The following is a 23,009-nucleotide window of genomic DNA, read 5'->3' on the forward strand; positions in this document are numbered from 1 at the left end:
GGTAGGAGAACTACATTATACGCACCTTAGCTTTTTGGCTAATCGCATGAACACCACATCACGTCGTCCTAAGCGTTCAGTTCCTAGAAAGGAAAAAAATAGGGTAGCTTGTTTCGAACGATAAATTAAATAACACCGGATGTCATGAACTGCTCATTTGGCAAGGACCCCTGACGCCGACGTAAGCAGATAACGCGTCGGACGCTAACGTTGGGCGCGGCACGTCGTCGGCCCACTATTAGCGGCGTGCGGACGAAGGCGTCCGAGTTGAACCGAGCGGCGCCTGGCGGTGGCGGGAAGAGGCGCCGAGCTTGATATAGCCGGCGAGGCGACGGATGCTGTCAGACCGCCTGGCGGCTGGACGCTTTGCTACAGCTGGCGCGGACCGAGTGGCTGCTGGAGCTGGCAGTGTGTGCTGCACGTCATGGAAGTCCTACCGTGTCCCGTTTACGTCGATTTCTCCAGTCTTGGAGGTAAGCCTTACTTTCTAGCGCTCTTTCCTTTTATCGCACACTAGCTTTTATCGTCCGCTGCTTCGCTCGCGTGGATTGTATGGTTTGCACAGATTTTTTTTATTGTCCTTATTCGAATTTTCTTTATTTCAAATTTTTATATTCTTCGCAAATTGCAACACCCTCTACACTTTTCACGCTAATTAGAAGGTCTTTTCCGAATATACTGCTGTTCAAAAAGCGATTCTGGTACCTGGAGTCCAAGGCTTTTGCTAATCGTGCCTTTTGCGTTCTTGTGATGACATTTCCATAGGAACTTTCATCCCCTAACACGCATTTCCTTATATCTAATGTACAAATGAAATACCAATTTTTATACATTTAACTCCAAATTTTTTTAATATAACGAAATATTTTCTTGAAAATTTTCATCCCCTGTTTCACACCATTAGGGACTGAATTTCCAAAAATAGTAAAAGAAGTATTTTTTTCTAACAGAGAAGCCAAATATAAATTTTCACAGGTTTAGCTTTGAAAATGTTTTCATAATTAATGAAATAATTTCATAAAATTCACCCCCCCCCCCCCCCCCCGCGCGCGCCCCTATTCCAGTCCCTTAGGCGTCTGAATTTCCGAAAGGACTGAAATACATAATTTTTAATTTCCAAGCGAAAAGGCGGAAAGTCAAATAACAATTTTCATAGATGTAGCTTTAAAAATACTTTAGTAGTTCTTTAACAATGACTTATTTTTAAAAAAACTTTCATTCTCTATTTCACTCCGTTAGTGGTTGATTTCGAAAAATGTTAAACACGATTTTTTAAATTTTTGATAGAGAAATCAAACAGGAGTTTTCGTAGTTCTAGCGTCAAAATTGCCTTAATAGTGACATACTTTCAATAAAAGCCTTTCATTCTCTGTTTCGCCCCCTTAGGAGTGGAATTTTGAACAATGTCTTCTTAAGCGACACTTACAGTATAAGACCAACAAACACTCCAAATTTCAAGTTTCTATCCTTAGCGGTTTGGGCTGAGCGGTGTGTTGTAACATGCCACTTCCAATAACGTCAAACCTCTACCGACACATCAAAGCACTGATATCACTTAATTGTCATAATTTTACAAGTAGGTATTTACATATTAATAAATTTTTAATTCTGGTACTTAGCTGGTTTTGTGTAGGCTTCTTCTTCGGAGTATTTGTCTTGTCTCACGTTTTTCCTGTATGGAAAAATCTGAAACTTTCCAGAATTTTCATAGTTCGGTTGCGATTTTAACTGTGAAATAATTTAAGTTCATCCAGTTTAGCTTCTGCGTTATTGCGCACCCAAATAGATGTTTCACAATGAAATTTCTATCATAGTACAAAGCGTAGGATGGTCTTTAAGACTGTTCGCAGATGACGCGATTGTCTATAACAAAAGTAGCAACACCAGAAGATAGTATCGATTTGCAGAATGACCTGCAGAGGGTTGATGAATGGTACAAGCCCTGGCACTTTACCCTGAACGTACTGTGCATACACATGGAAAGAAAGTCACTACTGTATAACTACATTATTGATGAAAAACTGCTGGAAACCGTATCTAGCGTAAAATATCTAGGAGTGACCATCCGGAGCGACCTTAAATGGAATTTTTACATAAAACAGATAGTAGAAAAAGCAAATACCAGGCTGAGATTCATAGGAAGAATCTTAATGCAACTCATCCACGAAGGTAGTGGCTCTTAGGCCGCTTGTCTGACCGATACTTCAGCATTATTGATCAAATGGGATCCTTACCAAGTAGGACTAATAGGAGAGATAGAGAAGATCCAACGAGCGGCGCGTTTCGTCGCGGGATCGTTCAGTTGGTTAGAGAGCATTACCGACATCCTCAAAAAACTCCATTGGCAGACATTCCAAGGGGGGGGGGGGGGGGGGGGGCTGTGCATCAAGGAGAGGTTTACTACTGAAATGTCGAGGGATCACTTTGCTGGAAGATTAGGACAACATATTACTTCTTCCCTCATACATGTCACGTAATGACCGCGACGAGTAAATTCAAGGAATTAGAGCTTACCGATAATCATTCTTCCCCCGCACCTTTCGCGGGTGGAACAGAGTAGGGCGGGGGGGGAGGGGGGGGGTTCAGTTAGTGGTACAAGAAATATCCTCTACCACGGTCCAATAAATCGCGGGTCTGATCTGCAGTGTGAGGTCTTGCATTGTCATGGAGAAGGACAGTTCTCTTTGTCAGCATGCTGCGTCTTTTGTTTTGAATCGCTCTGCGTAACTTTCTCAGGTTTTGGCAGTATGCTTCTGCATTGATGGAGGGTCCTCGTTGCATGAAGTCGACCAACAAAACACCTTGCCCATTCCAAAACACCGACGCCATGATTTTGCGCTGGAACAGAGTCTGTTTACAGGCAACTGTGTGTGTGTGTCTCCATTCCATGCTCTGTTGCTTCGATTTGGGCGAGATATGCGAAACCCATGTTTCGTCTCCAGTTACGATCTGACTCTAGAAGCTGTCACCTTCTTTGTGATAACGAGTCAAGAACTTCATCGCACACTCAAATCATTGGTTTTTGTGATCCTCTGTTAGGAGCCTCTGTAAGAGCCTACGGAATATCAGACCAGCTGTGTGGCTGGATTGAAGAATTTTTAACATACAGAACACAGCATGTTGTTATCAATGGAGAGACGTCTACAGACGTTTAAGTAACCTCTGGAGTGCCACAGGGGAGTGTTATGGGACCATTGCTTTTCACAATATATATAAATGGCCTAGTAGATAGTGTCGGAAGTTCCATGCGGCTTTTCGCGGATGATGCTGTAGTATACAGAGAAGTTGCAGCATTAGAAAATTGTAGCGAAATGCAGAAAGATCTGCAGCGGATAGGCACTTGGTGCAAGGAGTGGCAACTGACCCTTAACATAGACAAATGTAATGTATTGCGAATACATAGAAAGAAGGATCCTTTATTGTATGATTACATGATAGCGGAACAAACACTAGTAGCAGTTACTTCTGTAAAATATCTGGGAGTATGCGTGCGGAACGATTTGAAGTGGAATAATCATATAAAATTAATTGTTGGTAAGGCGGGTGCCAGGTTGACATTCATTGGGAGAGTCCTTAGAAAATGTAGTCCGTCAACAAGGCAGGTGGCTTACAAAACACTCGTTCGACCTATACTTGAGTGTTGCTCATCAGTGTGGGATCCGTACCAGATCGGGTTGACGGAGGAGATAGAGAAGATCCAAAGAAGAGCGGCGCGTTTCGTCACAGGGTTATTTGGTAACCGTGATAGCGTTAAGGAGAAGTTTAGCAAACTCAAGTGGCATACTCTGCAAGAGAGGCGCTGTGCATCGCGGTGTAGCTTGCTCGCCAGGTTTCGAGAGGGTGCGTCTCTGGATAAGGTATCGAATATATTACTTCCACCTACTTATACCTCTCGAGGAGATCACGAATGTAAAATTAGAGAGATTCGATCGCGCACGGAGGCTTTCAGACAGTCGTTCTTCCCGCGAACCATGCGCGACTGGAACAGAAAAGGGAGGTAATGACAGTGGCACGTGAAGTGCCCTCCGCCACTCACCGTCGGGTGGCTTGCAGAGTATAAATGTAGATGTAGATGTAGGAGTTTTGGGACCCAACAGGAGCACAGTTTCCTAAATTTTAGGTGTCCAGAAACAATGTTGTAAAGAACTGATATCGACACGTCAGGAAATTCATTTGAGAGACCTGTTTTTGTGAAGCACCTGTTCTCACGAATCCTCGCTTCAACTGAAGCCACCAAATCGTCTGTAATCAAAGCAGGGTGACACGAGCGGTCCTCATCATGGACGTTATCACGGCCATCTTTGAATTCTCGTACCCACTTACGCACTTGGCTTTCACTCATGACAGTATCACCGTACACTTCGCAAATCTGTCGATGAACTTCTGCAGCAGACAGGTTCCTTGCGGACAAAAACCGTATCACTGAGCAAACCTCACACGCGGTGGGCGAGTTGATAGTCTTAAACGTTTTGAAAGCACAGAACACAACCACACATGTTAGCTACAGAGTTGAAACTGAGCACAATTGTTCCCGAGTCATGCCGGTACACTATGCACGACCTCGTTGTGGCATGCGCGCGAACTACTAGTGTATACAACAAAACGGACCTTACTTAAAAAAACATGCCTCGTACATATGTAGCCAAGGAATTTAATCATTCACATTTCTGGTAACTAACGTATTTATATGGACTTTTTTATATATACTTCACATAAAACTAACAAAATTTAGTGGAATACTGCAAATAATTTTATATAATTAATATAGTTATGTTTCTCTTCACGTCTAATGTAAGCAACAATGCATAAAGCATGGCACAAATAAATTGTTTGATATGAGGCTACTGTTTCACAAATGAAATGTTCGATATCCACCGGTATCAACAGGTTCCTAATGTGCATTTAGCTTGAGTACATCACAGTATCTGCAGAACGTCTTCTTTCTACATCCATATATATGCTCCACGAACCATTCTAAGACGTGTGGAATTAATATTTACAAAATATTATGATTCTTCCCGTTCCAAACATGTGTGAAGTGAGGGAAGAGTCACTGCTTAAATGCCTCCGTGTGCTCCGTAATCTGTGTGCGCTGTCTCTAAGAAAGCGAGCGACACGTAGAGGGTTGATTTCTGGATGTTTCACTTAATACTGGTTCTTCACACATTGTAAGTAGGTTTTCGCGAGATAACTGGCGTATATCTTCAATCGTCTACTAGATCAGGTTTTTCAACACTTCCACGACGCTCTCCCAAAAGAAATCAAATCCCTTCTTTCAATATATTCAATAATCCCTGTTAATCCTATTCGTTATCGCTTCCACCCACCTGAGTAATATTCTAGGATGATTCGCTGGAGTGTTCCGTAAGCAGTCTCATTGACTGACAGCATTTTCCTAATAACCTGCCAGTGAAAGGAATGAGTGGAGATTAGGGTTTTACGTGCCGGCTTCCTCGAAGTCTTTAGAGACGGAGCACAAGCTCGAAATGTTTCAAAAATCTGGAAAGGAAATCGGCCGTGCCTTTTCCCGACATTTGCCTGGAGCGATGTCGGAAAATTACGGAAACCTAAATCTGGATGGCCGCAAGCGGATTTGAACCGTTGTCCTCCCGAATGCCAGTCTAGTGTGCTAACCACTGCGCCGTCTCGCTCGGTACCTACTAATGAGACAAACTATCCAAATGAAATTACCTGTTTCGGTCATCAATTATCATCCTCAGGTCTTAAAACAGATATCGTGGATCCTTCTCACCTCTGTAGAACACGCCGAGGAAACCACATTGTCATTGGGTTTTCATTTTCGGCCTAGTATGGTTGTACCGAAAAATAATTTTTTTGTACCAAAAAAAAAAAACAAAAAAAAAAAAACATTGCCCGTCTCCAGACAGAGGGTCTGCAAGAACCGAAACATACCTTTCTTTACCTAAACTTTTGCCTGTGTGGAACTCCATTTCAGGTCCATTCATTATGTTACACTCAGGTATTTGCATGACTAGCTGATTTCAGCTGTGACTGATTGCTGTTGTAGTCATAGGATATCACTTTTCTGTCTTTTGTCAAGTACAAAATTTTATATTTCTGTACCTTTAAAGAAACTTGCCAATGTTTGCATTATCACTTGAAAATCTGACTGAATATTTGTGAAGGTTTTCCCAGATATTTCTTCAATGTAAATGACTGCAATATCTGCAAAAATGCACCATTAAGGTTTTTTTTAATTTCATCCATATTTCATCGTCGATTTCGAAGAACGGGCTGAAAAACTGCCTGGTCCGAGATTTCACCAGAGGAATAGCTAACAAAAACTACGAGCGAGGAGGGGGAGCAATAACCGCATACACATGTTCATAGATAACTACAGTCTAATGTTTGCATGGATCCATCACGGCCACAGCTGATTGCGCGTCCTTGTGCAGTCGAACTAGGGCTCCAATGATTCGTAGTTTGAAGAGATAAATTCAGACCTTGTTTGCTTTCTAAACGAGGCTGGATCAAAATTTGAAACTCAGCACAACCATACGAGTCTTGATTCTCAATACATACATATCTAAGCAATCGCTATGTGTCAGATACGAATGTGACCAGCATTGCTACAATCCAGAAGCGCAACGCTCGTTTTCTTTCCTTCAGATCACGTTTGTGTTTACTACAAAGTCTTGGGCATCACGCAAGCTCTCCAGCACTACTCTGGTTATGACAGAAAGCGTTCGTGATGGTATCTGATTAGTTAAGTCTGCTATCGCGTCTCAGTACCGCGACACAATACAGAGAGAGCACAGCATTCAGCTCCTGACTCAATGTGGTTGAGCTACAGCAGCATAGAACTTTGCTTAACTTCTTGATACCAGTGAAATGAGTACGTGGACCTCCTCACAAACAACACAGTGCGTGCGAACACATCCATAAACCTAAAGTGATGGCATAGAAGGTTATTGGAGAGGTCATAGGGCGGAAGGCACCTAATTAAGTGAGGAGGATATATCTCAATCACCTACACAAGGCTTGCGTTAGAGAGAACCCAGCTTTTTCGTACGAGTCAGCATGAGAAAATGTTTTAAATCATGTATCCTTCCCGTGTTTGTGTGTGTGTGTATGTGTGTGTGTGTGTGTGTGTGTGTGTGTGTGTGTGGGTGGGTGGGTTGGTGGGTGGGTGTGTTTATTATGATCAGCGAGTAACTTTGGGCAAGAGACTAAACAAGCTGAAACACGAATTGGGAACTATTACCACTACTATCTTCACATCATAAGAAGGAACAGTTCACAGAATCATCATACAGTTTTTAATATAAATATGTGTGTCAGTTTCCATGGAGAGCTACTGTACCACAACACTATGGAACGCATGGTGACAGCGACAGCCTTAAAGGTGATGTTGTTATCAACTTTTACTGTACCACAACACTATGGAACGCATGGTGACAGCGACAGCCTTAAAGGTGATGTTGTTATCAACTCGGCTGGTCTGAACATCACTTGCAGTGATGCCGTTGTCTTCCATAGTAGATATTTAAACTGTCTTAGCCAATTACGGGGGGGGGGGGGGGGGGGGGCTGCAGTTTACTATGCTCTGTGAATCACGCTGCAACGCAGCATTGCCTGAGGTGAAAGAAGTGTCACGTGACAGATAAAACTCATGAAACAGGTCAAGGATCGAACTCTAATTCATATTATTCAAAATCTCGGACTTTACCGCCGAGCCGAGCCTAGGTATTGCTGAATTTTTGTCTAAAGGAATCATTTATAAAACCAGACGATTATGCAGCGACGTCATTTGGGAGAAAAATAGTGTATTTTTACTATTCTTTACTTTTTTCCCCGCCAATAGTCTACAGTCTGTATTTCGTTTACATCCGAGAGCTCATTAAATTCACTATGCGTTCTTCTAGGGGTGTGACGAATTGGGTTGCATGAAATACAAAATCCCCGTAAATCAGTACAGCGGAGTTGCATCTACGAAAAAAAGAGATGTCGGTATCCTGGAGAAGCTGGTTGCAAATATTCAAAATCTACTGACATGCACTCGTAGTTTTCATACATTTTTCCCGGACAGTTCCTCCACGACCAAGGCCAGTTTCTTTTCCTATCTTGGGCTTATCAACTGCTGTCGACTCGATATGAAAATGTGTGCCTTTCCTCTTCTTTCACAGTGATGAATCTTTCTGGCAGATTAAAACTGTGTGCTGGGTCACCCATCGAACTCGTGCCATTTGCTTTCGCTAGCATCATGCTTGTCAACTGAATTCTACAGCTACATCCACATCTACCCCTTATTACGAGTGTAGGAGGATATTTTGTGTAGCACTATCGCTTTCCCCCATTCTTGTTCCAGTCGCGAGACGGAAGAACAATCCTAGGTAGGCCTCCACGTGAGATAGAAACACTTTGCTCTTTACCTTTATCATCTTTTAACGAGAGGAACATAGAAAGAAGCAATACGTTGATTGTCTCTTCTAGGAATGTTCGCTCTCAACATTTTAACAGCCACAGTGTGACGCACAACACCCCTCCTGTATTGTTTGTCACATGTTGGATGCGTGTATCGTTGACGCTTTTGCACTTACTAAACTAATCTGTGACGAAACGCGGCTCTCTTCTTTGGATCGTCTCTGTTTCCTTTATCGACCCTATTTAGTAAGGGTCGCAACCTGCAGAGCAAAATTCAGTTTATGTCGAATATGAATTTTGTAAGTTACCTCATCCGTGGGTGGACTACAGTACCTTAGCATTCCCTCAAGGTATCGCAGTTTTTGCGTCTGCCATTCCTACGATTAGTTTATGTGGACATTCCGTGCTCATACTCTTCGTCAATTGCGTAATCATATAATAACGCATTCCGTTATATTTTTTTATACTGAAGGTCAATTACCAACTCCTGCAACAAGCATATATCAGCTGGAGATCTTCCTGCATATCGTCACAGTTTTCTAGCGTTGCGACTATTACAACAACATCATTCGCGAAAAGCCTCATGGATCTTCTGACGCTTACCACTAGCTTATGTATGTATATTGTGAATAGTAATGGTCCTATAACATTCCCATGGTGTACGCCCGAAGTTACTTTTGCCTCTAAGAAACAGAGGATGGACAACCACAAATACCACAAAAACAACACATTACCATTTCAAAAGCGGAGTAGGAAAACCGTTGACATTCAAAACAGCTTCCAGTCTTCTCGGATGGATAAATGCTGGCTCTGTATGGTTTTCAAGGTAATCTATACCACTGTTCCTGAAATATAGTGGCAAGTTCAGGAACAGATGATAATGGTGAACAGTGATAACACACCCCTCTCTCCAAACTAGACTACAAAGGCTCAATAACATTGATATCTAGTGACTGGGGTGACTACGGTGACTACGGAAGATGTGACGATTCATTCTCGTGCTTACAAAACCAGGCATGAATGACGTGTTGTCTTGGAACACAGCATCACCACTGGGGAACAAACATTTTAGCACAGGCTGAACCTGATCAGCCAGAATCGGTCACATAATCCTTGGCAGTAATGCGGCCTTGCAGTGTAACTAAGGTGCGGATGGGATACCACGATACGATTGCCCCCGCCTTGTTTCTCTCCCGGTGCGTAATCTCGGCCATAAGTTGAAAACAGCGTGAAACAAGGTTCACCAGACCACATGACACTCTTCCTTTGCTTCATGGTCTAGATTCTATGGCTTCGGCACCATATTTTCCTGTTACGGGCATTTTCATCATTGATATATGGTTTTGTGATTCCAGCTCCCTGCGAACTCCCTGCTTCTGTATCTCCCTTTGTACTGTTTTCCTGCTGACAAGGTTCGCGACATTCAGTTCTGCAGTGAACTTTGCAGCTGTCGTCCTCTTTAGTCAAAATTCTCTTCAATATTCGTCGGTCACGATCAGTGAAAACAGACTTTCGTCCGCGTTGTGATTTATCGTGGTATAAATTTTCGACACGGTGCCTTCGTTACGGAAACACCCACCATACGAGCACCAACAACATGCTCACGTTCGAATTCAATTACCTCCAACACAGTGCACTTCCAACGACACATAAAACTATTCTGACCTCATCAGACCCTTGTAGAGTATTGAGGACATTTCACAGGTTCTGTTCTTCTCCAATTACAACAGCGTAACTTGCAGGCTGGGCTAGCGTCTGCTTTTATATTTCAAAGCATGCTTTTCTCGCCGTGTTTCCAAATTTTTGACATACTCCTGTATTACTACGTTAACAATGGCATGATGTCTTCTAAACGTATTAAACTAAATCGGCTATCAGGCCCAGAGGACAGGGCGATGTAGATTGGCAGCCGTATCATTCGGTCGCGGTATGAAGGGGCATGGTAAGCACAACGCTCTCTGCCATTGACGGCATTCAAGGCCTTGGTGTAGCTCTAGCACTTACATCGTGAGGTTGAGAGGAACCTATTTCTGTCCTCCCACCAAGAAAAAATTTTTGGTAGCTCTAGGAATTAAATCCAGATCCCTCCATGGCATTCAGATACGCCGACTTCTCATCTACAGAAGCTGCTGTCTACTATTTACTGGAATCCCGCAATCCATTGGGGAAGCTGGTATGATATTCCGTACGCTCATATTTTGCTCCTTAGGTGGCAGTGCGGAAATGTATCGAAAGCATTCCGGAAGTGAAAGAATATGCCATAAACTGGACGTCTGATTCGGTTGCCTTCTGGGTCTCATTCACGAACAGGGCGAGCTGGGTTTCACTATGGTCTTGGATTTGTGAATGTTTGTTGATTTCTGTATAGGAGTTGACTAGAAATATCATAATAAGGTAGTATAAAACGTGTCGCAAAATTTCCATTCGAATTCCCTTGCGGCACACAGTTTTACTGTTCTAGGAAGTTTCTACCTTTCCTCCTTCTTTGTTTAGTGATCAGCCAGCCACATGTACCTGTTACAGTATTTTAATAACTTATCCTTTTACTCTCCCTTTTCTTTCACCCTCAAGTGACACTTGAGAACTTTTTATTGTGTCATTGTTTATGTGTTTTTGAGTGTGTGTTTCGTAAGACACGTTTTAGAAAAATTTTTGTTCCTTTATTCTACTGTTTTATAACACACCCATTTAACCACATTCATCTCCCCAGACTTTGATATGGGTCCTAAGGACTTCGATGTCATGCACAGAAATAACTCCGTTATCATTTTTCCTTCAGTTCATCCACAAATTGTTGCAACAGATTTTCATGTCGTACCGTTAGACCTGGAAACGACACGTGACTTTGGCCTTGTGCTCAGGTTGTGGGCAGGCGGTGGGGCCTGATGAGGCGGAGAGCGCGGAGGCGAGGGACGCGTTGTCGCGGCGCCTGGAGGCGGAGCTGCGGGCGGCGCGCGGGGGCGGCGCTGTGGGCGGCATCGCGCTGCCCCCGGCGCTGCTGCTCACCGCCGCCGAACACGTCCTGCAGATGGCCACCACAGAGCCCTACGGTCTTAGGTAAGTCTACTGTCGTCCTCTGCGGACCTGTCTATGACGGGTACGATAGTCATGGAGTCTTGTTTTCTTCTTCTTCTGCTTTTTCTTGCACCTTTGTCCTACATCGGCGCAGGGTCAGCATGATTAGTGAAGGCTTTTCCACGGCTAGTATAAGGGGTGGTTAGTTTAAGGGGTGGACGGATCTTCTTCCTGGCGCCGCTCCTTTGCGGGCTCTCTATACCACTGTTACACAATGAGAGAGTGTTCCAGCGCGCCGGCCGCTGTGGACGAGCGGTTCTCGGCGCTTCAGTCCGGAACCGCGCTACTGCTATGGTTGCAGGTTCGAATCCTGCCTCGGGTATGGGTGTGTGTGATGTCCTTAGGTTAGTTAGGTTTAAGTAGTTCTATGTTCTAGGGGACTGACGACCTCAGATGTTAAATCCCATAGTGCTTAGAGCCATTTGAACCATTTGTTCCGGCGCTGATCTCTGCTGCTTGTTGCCAGGAACAGTCTTAACTGCCTGAAATGTTCTCAGTGCTTGAACGCTTGTTTTGGTTCTCTCGATGTTACAAAGCTAATTGTTGACGCGGATCTGTTAACACCGTTTTTCATTATCCATTCCAAAGCTAAAGTGCTTCATTTACTCGGTTTCTTATTTTAATCCACATGCTATGACAATAAAACGCAAGTTAATGCGGATGAGCAGGGAGAAACAGTCATGTAACGTTCGAATACAGGATTAGTAATGTGCTACTTGACACAGTAATATCAGTTAAATATCTAGACGTAGCGTTGCGAAGCAGTATGAAATGGAATAAGCATAATAGGCTGTTAGTCGGGAAGATGACTGCTTGACTTCTTTTTGTGGGGGAGAGTTTTGCAAAAATCTAGCTCATCTATGAAGGAGACGGCATATAGAACGCGATTGCGACCCATTCTTGAGTACTGCATCAGTGTTTTGGACTCCACCATATCGAAATAAACGAAAACGTCGAAGGCGTACTGCTAGATTTGTTATCAGTAGGGTCGATCAGAAAGCGGGTGTTACGGAAACGCTTCGTGAACTCAAATTGGATCTCTGGAGGGAAAATGAAGCTCTTTTCGTTAAGCACTAATGCGGAAATTTAAGGCACTGGAATTTTAGTCCAAGTACAGATCGATTCTACTGCTGCCAAAGTACATTTCTCGTTAAGGACCTCTGAGATAGGGTGAGAGAAACTAGGGCTCCTACAAAGGCTTATAGACAGTCCTTTTCCCTTCACTCTTTTTGCAAGTAGAACAGGAAAGGAAATGACTAGTAGTGGTACATGATACCCTCCGCCATGCGCCGCACGTTGGCTTGCGGAGTGTAGATGTGGATGCAGCTGTAAACCTTAGTCAAGAACACACTCTTTTTATTATGATTTCTTGTAATAAATTTTGAGAAATGATACATTTACGGTTCAAATTATCAACTGCAGCCGGCCATTGTGGCCGAGCGGTTCTAGGCGCTTCAGTCTGCCACCGCGCGACCGCTACGGTCGCAGGTTCGAATCCTGCCTCGGGCATGGATGTGTGTGATGTCCTTAGGTTAGTTAGGTTTAAGTAGTTCTATGTTCTAGGGGACTGATGATCTCAGATGTTAAGTCCCATAGTACTCAGAGCAATTTGAACCGTTTTTTTTATCAACTGCAAATATTGAGCTCATAATCTAACATCTATATATGAAAACTAATGAAGAGGTATCGATTCGAATCGGGTAGAAAACAAATGAAATTCAACGCGCATGTAGACCAAAGAAAGGGACAGGTTGATGGGCCACGTCCTGAAGCATCAACAAATTGTTAGTTTGCTAATAGAAGTGTGGGAGGTAAAAACTGTAGTCAAAGCTCTAGGTTTGACTACAGCAAACATGTTCGAATGGATGTAGGTTGCAGCAGAGATAAAGATTGCAACAGAACTGTCCAGCGTGGAGAGGTCCTTCAAACTAGTCAAAACTGTACTGCTATATCATCGAATAATCAACTTACAGAAAATTTTTCAGTCATAATATACGTACTCAGGGATATGCATGTCCACAGGCAGAATGTCAATTAATCATCGAAGATTAGTCCTAGCTGAGTTAGTATCCTAATGTTAGTATGAGTGGTTTGACCAATAATTGTTACTCGTGTGTCCAAAGACTTGATTTTGGACAGGCACTGCTAGCACAAGAAGATTAAATGGATGAGGCGAAGCTGGAGGGAACCTTTTAAATGTCTCAATAGCGAGTTATAGGCTAGGAATGTGCCTTTGGTATACTGAATTATAAATTTACAGAATAAACAAAATTGTAGATTCAAAGACTTGAAGTGTATCTGCAGTGGATTAGAAGATATGGTAATTGGTACTGTTTACGGCAATATTTTTGGTTGGAACTCTATATCTGTGGAAAATATAACAGATTTATTGGTTTTGATTGGTCGACCGTTGAGAAATTTGTGCGGAAGCGCATGATATCTACATCAGCATGAGGATTATTTTCCTGTCTGCTTACCACCTCACTTGCGAGGAAGCGTGCCCAGCTGTGGTCTAGAAGATTTTTCGCGTTCATTAGGAAACAAGTTGCTAACGTGGGTCTTCCGCCTGTTCACAGGGGCTGCACGCTGTACGTGGACCTGGAGACGGGTAAGCAGCCGGCAGAGAGGATACGACTCGCGACCGTGAAATGCGCGCCGGACACGCTCACCACCTTCGAACTCTTCCTTACTCTGCGCCAGGAAACCTCCTGGAAGGCTGCCTTACCGCAGTTCCTCAAGTGAGTACAGCTCTCTCTTCTTTGACTGATTTTTATGCCATTCTATACATGTAAAAATTACATACCTCGATACAAGGTGTCGATATAAGGCTTTCGATAAGTGATAACACATAAAAGGACCAGTATATTACGGTAAAACCAATTATCAAAACCTTATTCGCCCATACACTCGTACTTATGAATCTAATGTGCCCTATTTACGTGCGGTTCTAGTCGCTTCAGTCTGGAGCCGCGTGACCGCTACGGTCGCAGGTTCGCATCCTGCTTCGGGCATGGATGTGTGTGATGTCCTTAGGTTAGTTAGGTTTAAGTAGTTCTAAGTTCTAGGGGACTGATGACCACAAATGTTAAGTCCCATATTGCTCAGAGCCATTTGAGCCATTTTCTTGCCCTATTTATTTTTTTATGTCTGTACATGTATTCCAGAACCCAAAGTACAGAGCGTATTGGTGAATACTTCTTTAGCAATTTTCTGTCCTATTCCACTCACGAACTGAGAGAGTGAGAAATAGCAACAGGACTCTAACCGCGTTTTAAGCTTTCTTTTCCTAATCTCATGACATCCTCGAAAAAAATATTCGATGTCGGCACAAAGTCTTCCTGATCTCTAAGAGAACAACGTCGCCTTCTTCCCAAAGATTCCCAATTAAGTTCTCCATCTGTCTTCCAGTTTCGTATGGCTTTGGGGATCTGTTACAATCGTAGCAGCATTCTGAATATATTCAATTTTTGCTTTCATGCCTACTTGACAACGATTCCAAACGCTGGAACATTTCTCTGGAATTGGTAGCAGCAGCACCTCGTATACAGTTAGCTTTACAGATATGTTGCCTTTATTCCAGTCTGTAACATCTTTTTTTTTTTCAGACTATCGATTTCGGTCAGTGGTGGCCATCTTCAGATTTGCAGAAAAAGGCGGAAACGAAATATGACGAAGCACATTTGTTTGAAACATATCATAATGTAATGAAGCCAGTTGGCGTTGTGAAAAAAAAAGAAAGAAAAAAAGAAAAAACCAGCTTGGCCTCGTTGAACATAATGCCGATAGAGTCATGTCAACGGCGCTCCTGTTACTAAGAAACTGGGGTACAATTGCCACAAATGTGTGTGTCTGTATTTGGCCGATTTAAAACTATACAGAATACAATGAGACGAAGACGTTCATTTGAGTGAAAACTATTCAGCGATTGTAACGTGTATTAAAATGAAATACAGTAAAACTCAAATAAATTAAATTTTAAAATTGTTAAATAGAAGTGGGTATGTAACAATATATTATTGTGAAACACTATTGCGGTAATTTAGATAACCAGTAATAACATGTCCAAATACAAGCTTAACGAGCTAACAAAATTACGCAATAAAATAACTAGTCAAAATAAACCAAATGGGTAAGACCTATTACTGAAGTGAGTAATCTCCTTATAATTCCAGAACACATACCCAGTTGTAAGTTTTCACCTAATTATATTCTGTATATCTGTTATTATTGGTTTCTCTGACTTAATCTTAGTGCAGTTTAATTAAAGAGAATTTTACACTATAAGCGTTTCTCTTTTATTTACAAAGCATCTTCCGTGGTATTCTGCAAATTGGATACATATGTTTGTACATTTTTAGTTGCTTTAGATTAAAAACAGCATTTTGGCTAAAACAACCAAAAATGTATAAATGTTACGTATGAAATTTGCAGAATAGCCACAGAAGATGCTTTGTAAATAAAAGCGAAACACTTTTACTCTAAAATTTCCGTTTAATTAAATTGCAGTAAGCTTAAGACGGAGAAAAGCAAGTCTTTTGGTCCAGACTGTATACTAACCAGGTTCCTTTCGGAGTATGCTGATGCATTAGCTCCATACTTAACAATCGTATACAACCGTTCGCTCGACGAAAAATCCGTACCCAAAGACTGGAAAGTTGCACAATTCAGGATTTTAGAAAATATATTGTGTTCGAACATTATGAATTATCTGGAAGGAAACGGTCTATTGATACACAGTCAACATGGGTTTAGAAAACATTGTTCCTGTGAAACACAACTAGCTCTTTATTCACATGAAGTGCTGAGTGCTATTGACAAGGGATTTCAGATCGATTCCGTATTCCTGGATTTCCGGAAGGTTTTTGACACTGTACCACACAAGCGGCTTGTAGTAAAATTGCGTGCTTATGGAATATCGTCTCAGTTATGTGACTGGATTTGCGATTTCCTGTCAGAGAGGTCACAATTCGTAGTAATTGACGGAAAGTCATCGAGTAAAACAGAAGTGATTTCTGGCGTTCCCCAAGGTAGTGTTATAGGCCCGTTGCTGTTCCTTATCTATATAAACGATTTGGGAGACAATCTGAGGAGCCGTCTTCGGTTGTTTGCAGATGACGCTGTCGTTTATCGATTAATAAAGTCATCAGAAGATCAAAACAAACTGCAAAACGATTTAGTAAAATTATCTGAATGGTGTGAAAAGTGGCAGTTACCCTAAATAACGAAAAGTGTGAGGTCATCCGCATGAGTGCTAAAAGGAACTCTTTAAACTTCGGTTAAATAATAAATCAGTCTAATCTAAAAGCCATAAATTGAACTAAATACCTGGGTATTACGAACAACTTAAATTGGAAAGAACACATAGAAAATGTTGTGGGGAGGGCTTACCAAAGGCTGCGTTTTATTAGCAGGACACTTAGAAAATGTAACAGACCTACTAAGGAGACTGCCTACACTACGCTTGTCCGTCCTCTTTTAGAATACAGCTGCGCGGTGTGAGATCCTTACCAGATAGGACTGACGGAGTACATCGAAAAAGTTCAAAGAAAGGCACGTTTTGTATTATCGCGAAATATGGGAGGGAGTGTCGCAGAAATGATACAGGATTTGTGCTGGAAGTCATTAAAAGAAAGGCGTTTTTCGTTGCGACGGAATCTTCTCACGAAATTCCAATCACCAACTTTCTCCTCCGAATGCGAAAATATTTTATTGACACCGACCTACATAGGGAGGAACGATCACCATGAAAAAATAAGGGAAATCAGAGCTCGTACGGAAAGATATAGGTGTTCATCCTTTCCGCGCGCTATACGAGATTGGAATAATAGAGAATTGTGAAGGTGGTTCGATGAACGCTCTGGCAGGCACTTAAATGTGATTTGCAGAGTATCCATGTAGATGTAGATGTAGAAACCATTAATAATTGATTTTAACAACTTCTGCAGAAGAAGGCCATGCAAACAAACATAGTATTCTGTGTGATTTTATACTGGTCAAATACTTATATATTAGAGACATCTAACGAACTTGAACCACAAAAGTATTTTTATAGCAGCTGTATCCCAACACTAGCGCCGTTCACATGTTGATTCAGCCGGCATCATTGCGTAGTTTGCACCGTATTTTAATTACATTCGACGATGCCAAGCTGATTTTGTGTGTACTTTTTGACGAGGCCACTCTTGCTTTATCGTACTAGAACATGTTTAAAAAGAAGCGTGCTTCATCATCTTCTAAGCAAATGTATGAAAGTAATACTTTTCATAATGTATTACATGTAAATTTTCAAATCTTGAATCAAATATTAGGGTTCTCATTTTTAAAAAATCACTTTACTCCAAATCATCTTGAAAATCACGTTCAAGGTCACTATCATTAGTAGCAATGTGCGACCCACCTACAACTTGTATCTAAAACATTTTGCTGTGTCTCATGTCCATCCCAAGCTATTCGTGATTATGGATTAAACTGATCCACTCTGTATATCACAGGCCACCGACGATGCTCTGTAAATAAAAGGAAACGAAACGTACGTGGCATAAAAACATTCTTCTATTTAGTTGCGTAGATGTATCACACCTCCATGAAGTTAATAATAATAAAAATAATAATATAGAAACAACTACCTTACGACAGAAAACTACCTATTCTAGTCGTTAACCTGATATGCAAATATGACTGTTTTTCGGTTTATCAATGATAAATAGCGAAGCACATGTATTTTCGCTAACAAAAGACATTCAGTACACTCATTGGCTCACTTCCTCTGTGAAAACTCTGTATTTATTACTTTGTTATCAACGTTAATTACAGTTCCTTTCTTTGCTGTCGCTGTTGCTCAAAGCGCAAAGCTCCAGAATCTATTGCTACTGCCCTAGCTGAGCGTTTCCTCTAGTAGATTTCTGAAATAACTTTTCACTCCTTCTGTAGACCCCTCACAGTGTATTTCACTTCACAGAACACTTTTTCTATTTGGACATTAACTGACTGTGAGTGGTTGTTTTTGTTTGATGACGCATGTTTATATGTATGTCTATATAATTATCATAAACTCGACCCAAACGTAGAAATAAAAGTGCGTGTAAAAAAAAAAAGGAAGAAAGAACTTTAAGATGTTCCAGTGTCATATCAACTTTTGTAAAAGGGATAACTGAGAACTAATTCTATCGGTGCCTTCCCGCGTTTGGAACAGTGTGCGATTTCCGGCAATAGGAAGCTTGATCATAATATTATTATTCTCACTTCAGAGATATCCTTATCTGTGACTAACAACTTGCGAAAAATTAGTTTTCTGTTCCGATCCCCACTGACTAGTTAAAATAGTACCTTTCGGTAATATGCAGAACTGTTTGATTCTTTATTTTCGTCCTTCATTAACCCATTACATTGCAGCAACAGTTTTCACCACACTCCGGCGTTTACATTATGCATATATGACGTTATGAGTTCATATAGGACTATCTGTACAGTATACAGACAATATCACTTCAGTCTACGTATCAGCGTCATTTACGGACCATATGTGACCTAAAAGTTTATAGACATATTGTAAGTCTGTCCCCAAATTAATCTGGATGGTGTTCTAGGCTGTATGTATACTGATACAGAATATAGCAAGTAAATTACACCTGATGAAGACAGAATGCTGTCGAAACGGGCTGAGTCAGTTTTACTATATGATACGAGGGAAAGTCAAATGAAAACCTTAAATATGATTTTAAATTTTATTTATTGTGCAGAAGTGGTACAAAGCTGTATCACTTTTCAACATAATCTCCCCCACGCTCAATGCAAATCCTCCAGCGCTTACAAAGTGCACAAATTCCTTTAGAAAAAAATTCTTTTTGTAGTCCGCGCAACCAATCATGCACCGCGTGGCATATCTCTTCATCAGAACGGAACTTCTTTCCTCCCATTGCGTCTTTGAGTGGTCCAAACATATGGAAATCACTTGGGGCAAGGTCTGGTGAGTATGGTGGATGAGAAAGACACTCAAAATGCAGGCCTGTGATTGTTGCAACTGTTGTATGGGCAGTGTGGGGCTTTGCATTGTCATGTTGCAAAAGGACACCTGCTAACAGCAATCCACGTCGCTTTGATTTGATTGCAGGCCGCAGATGATTTTTTAGGAAATCTGTCTATGATGCACTGGTGACAGTGGTCCCTCTAGGCATGTAATGCTCCAAAATGACGCCTTTTTCTTCCCAAAAGAGAGTCAGCATAACCTTCCCTGCTGATGGTTCTGTTCGAAAGTTCTTTGGTTTTGGTGATGAGGAATGGCGCCATTCCTTGCTCGCTCTCTTCGTTTCCGGTTGGTGGAAGTGAACCCAGGTTTCGTCTCCAGTAATGATTCTTGCAAGGAAGCCATCACTTTCTCGTTCAAAGCGCCGAAGAAGTTCTTCACAAGCATCAACACGTCGTTCTCTCATTTCAGGAGTCAGATGCCGTGGCATCCATCTTACAGACACTTTGTGAAACTGGAGCACATCATGCACAGTGTGGTGCGCTGATGGTTCAAATGGCTCTGAGCACTATGGGATTCAACTGCTGTGGTCATAAGTCTCCTAGAACTTAGAACTACTTAAACCTAACTAACCTAAAGACATCACACACATCCATGCCCGAGGCAGAATTCGAACCTGCGACCGTAGCGGTCGCGCGGTTCCAGACTGTAGCGCCCAGAACCGCTCGGCCACTCCGGCCGGCCTGGTGTGCTGACCCATGACTAATCTGTAAACATGCTGCAATGTCATTCAGTGTCACTCGGCGGTTTTCCTTCACTATGGCTTCAACTACTGCAATATTCTGTGGAGTCACAACTCGTGCCTGACCCGGACGAGGAACATCTTCCATTGAAGTCACACCATTTGCGAACTTCCTACTCCATTCGTAGACTTGCTGCTGTGACAAACATGCATCACCTTACTGAACCTTCATTCATCGATGAATTTCAATATGTTTCACACCTTCACTACGCATAAACCGATTAACAGAACGCTGTTCTTCCCTGGTGCAAGTCGCAAGTGGGCGGTCATCTATATACTGATACTGCGACGGCATGTGTGCATCTGCACTATGCTTCCACCTACAGACCATTCTGCACGCTGTTTGTAGCACGCTTACCAACTTACAGGATAACGGCAAGAAATTTCGATTTGTTATTACAAATTTAAGGTTTTCATTTGATTCACCCTCGTAGTTACAGAATGGTTTTTATCTAAATATGTCTCATAGCATTATCTACACGTCGCAATTGAGGTCGCTTACGAATGGCTTTCCCGAACAAAGCAGTGGAAAATTTCTCCTCCGTCCGCTGCCTGGCGTTGCTGTTGCTGCCAGTGATTGCCAGGAGAAGTCATTAAGTCCCTCGGCTGCGTGCAGCGTCTGGAAAACTTGCGAAGACGAAAGCCGCCAGCGAGTGAGTCATTGCGAGGGAAAGCGTAGCTAACAGTCTGTGGTGTGGTGTCCGCAGGAACCTGACGAACAACGGCGCCCTCCTGCTGAGCAACGACTTCACGCTGAAGAAGAAGCGCCTCTTCCGGACGTACGCCGAGTGAGTCACCGTGCCCTACCAGGACCTCCTCAGGGGGCAGCGGCCGGCAAGAACCGTGTCGGGGACGCGGCTATCGCAAGTTCCTTGGCTGGGTGCGCAGCCTCTCGAGCCCGCAGAGATTTTCTTTCGTACCTGATACACTGCATCGGCGCACCTTTTCGATATGTGTATTTGCCTGTGACAGTATAGGTTGCTGTCTTTGTTGTCGCACAGTGTAAATGAGAATACCGTGAAGATAACATTACTACCTTCGCGGTATAATAAATCTGAAAATTTCTTTCGATAAACTTATTAACATAAGAATATATTTATGAAATAAATTGTGTACTAAGGGCCAAAAGTCACGGATGTGATGTCAGTCGTCGATTGCTGCAGCTCATCCTCTGCACCGGTCTCTCCGTGCAGTCCTGGTAAGAATGGGTTCCTGACTGCCCACATTCAAATAGGCGACCATGTGACGCACAGTAGATCGACAATGGCGTCTGTTCGTCAAACGCTTGCTGTCGCCCGGTGCAGAATTTTACGCTTGTAGGAACATTTTCTCTTCCATGTTGAAGTTCTATCCTAGACATTGTAAGCCTCGGAAAGCCGAACTATTGATTACTATCAGACATAGTATGAAGCGTGCGTCTTGCACCGGGTGTCGTACCACGCTCGAAGTCGGTAAACTCGCGACGTGCTGTCATATTCACCACTAACCTGCGTGTAACAGACTTCTTAGTTATCGTGTCTACACTCAGGCCATAGGCTGCATCTAGCTGCTGCATTTGGACGTGACTTTTGGCCACTCAGTTTAGTGCGTAACTAGCTTATACTCAGTGAAACCAAAATTTTAAATATTGTAATCTCCCCTCTGTTGAAGCATTATTATTTACTCGTATTTTGCTTTTATTCTCATGTCATAATGTTGTGTGAGACGTATCAAGAGACGCATCCATGTTTTGAAAGAGAGTATGTGTATGGAGTCTGAGTACCAGTATGTGTTTGTACGTTTCATGTGTTGTAAGGATAAAGACTGATGTAATACGAAATATTTATATTCATTTTCCACTATACGGTCGATTTTAAGGACAGTTCACCTTTTATTTTGCTTTACGTACTGTGGATGGCGATTTGCTCACTAATTGTTTCATGTTATTTAGTGCCAAAGAGTAATGCAATGTCAGAAATAAAAAGAAAAGATTCTATTTTTGTCTATTGTTATTCAACCTTCCCCTCTGTTAAAAAATAACATCCCTGGTAGACATATTTCCACTATTTGAATTCTATCTTTGTTGGCTGTTATTAGACATTTGCGTTTTCGAATGGGAGCGAACTGCTCTAATTATAATATCTCACAGGCATTCAATAGTACGAAAAAAGTAATCGTTTGATCACAAGCAAGTCCCTGGAGTCTTAAGGATGTAACATAAATCAGTGAGAGGTATGTGAACCAGCTTATTTGACCTGAGCCCAGGATCTACTAAATAGCAGATGTTCATCATATTTCCAGAGGAGATTCGTCCCCATACTACCGAAAAAGACACAGTATGGTAAAACTGAAACTCTGAGAAGACCAATATGTATTCCACAGTTCTGAAAAACTGCAGGGGTAGGATATTTTAAATCAAATACTTCGCGAACTGGTAGAGGCACGTAAGAGATACAATTTACAATCTTTGACGCGGCATTTTCCGCTTTTGTGTTACAACCAAGGAATATCTCCGGGAAATCTTTGTCAGAATCGAGAGATGGAAACAGTTTTCACTTCTAATACAATATGTACCAGCCAAAAATATGAAACTCTAGTGTATATATAAGTGCACTTGTCTACGTGTGCAGAGATCAAAGTCGAGGTCTTGGGCGGCATGTTCGCAGTACCTAGCCGCTTGACGATTACAGACAATGCCATCGACAGCGACTGACTAGAATAATACACACAATACTTTTTATTTTAACCTATCTGCAGGAGGGAGAACTAAGTAAAACTGGGAAGTACTCGTGACATTTCTTCATT

At 42.2% G+C, this 23,009-nt stretch overlaps 1 protein-coding gene across 1 annotated transcript; it reads left to right on the top strand.

Moving 5' to 3' along the window:
* The first annotated feature begins 252 nt into the window (after nt 1–252).
* LOC124595362 (protein charybde-like) lies at nt 253–22,200 on the top strand. Its single transcript, XM_047134080.1, has 4 exons — nt 253–473; nt 11,247–11,442; nt 14,037–14,198; nt 20,933–22,200. The coding sequence occupies exons 1-4, from the start codon at nt 425–427 to the stop codon at nt 21,015–21,017; spliced, it is 492 nt and encodes a 163-aa protein (XP_046990036.1). The 5' UTR covers nt 253–424; the 3' UTR covers nt 21,018–22,200.
* The last annotated feature ends 809 nt before the right edge of the window (nt 22,201–23,009 follow it).

Source organism: Schistocerca americana, chromosome 2 (assembly GCF_021461395.2).
Source record: "Schistocerca americana isolate TAMUIC-IGC-003095 chromosome 2, iqSchAmer2.1, whole genome shotgun sequence".
Lineage (NCBI taxonomy): Eukaryota > Metazoa > Arthropoda > Insecta > Orthoptera > Acrididae > Schistocerca > Schistocerca americana.

Coding starts and splice junctions, on each gene's coding strand:
- LOC124595362 (XM_047134080.1), top strand. CDS start 425: ATGGAAGTCCTACCGTGTCCCGTTTACGTCGATTTCTCCAGTCTTGGA. Junction 474..11,246: donor CGATTTCTCCAGTCTTGGAG/GTAAGCCTTACT, acceptor CCTTGTGCTCAG/GTTGTGGGCAGGCGGTGGGG. Junction 11,443..14,036: donor ACAGAGCCCTACGGTCTTAG/GTAAGTCTACTG, acceptor GCCTGTTCACAG/GGGCTGCACGCTGTACGTGG.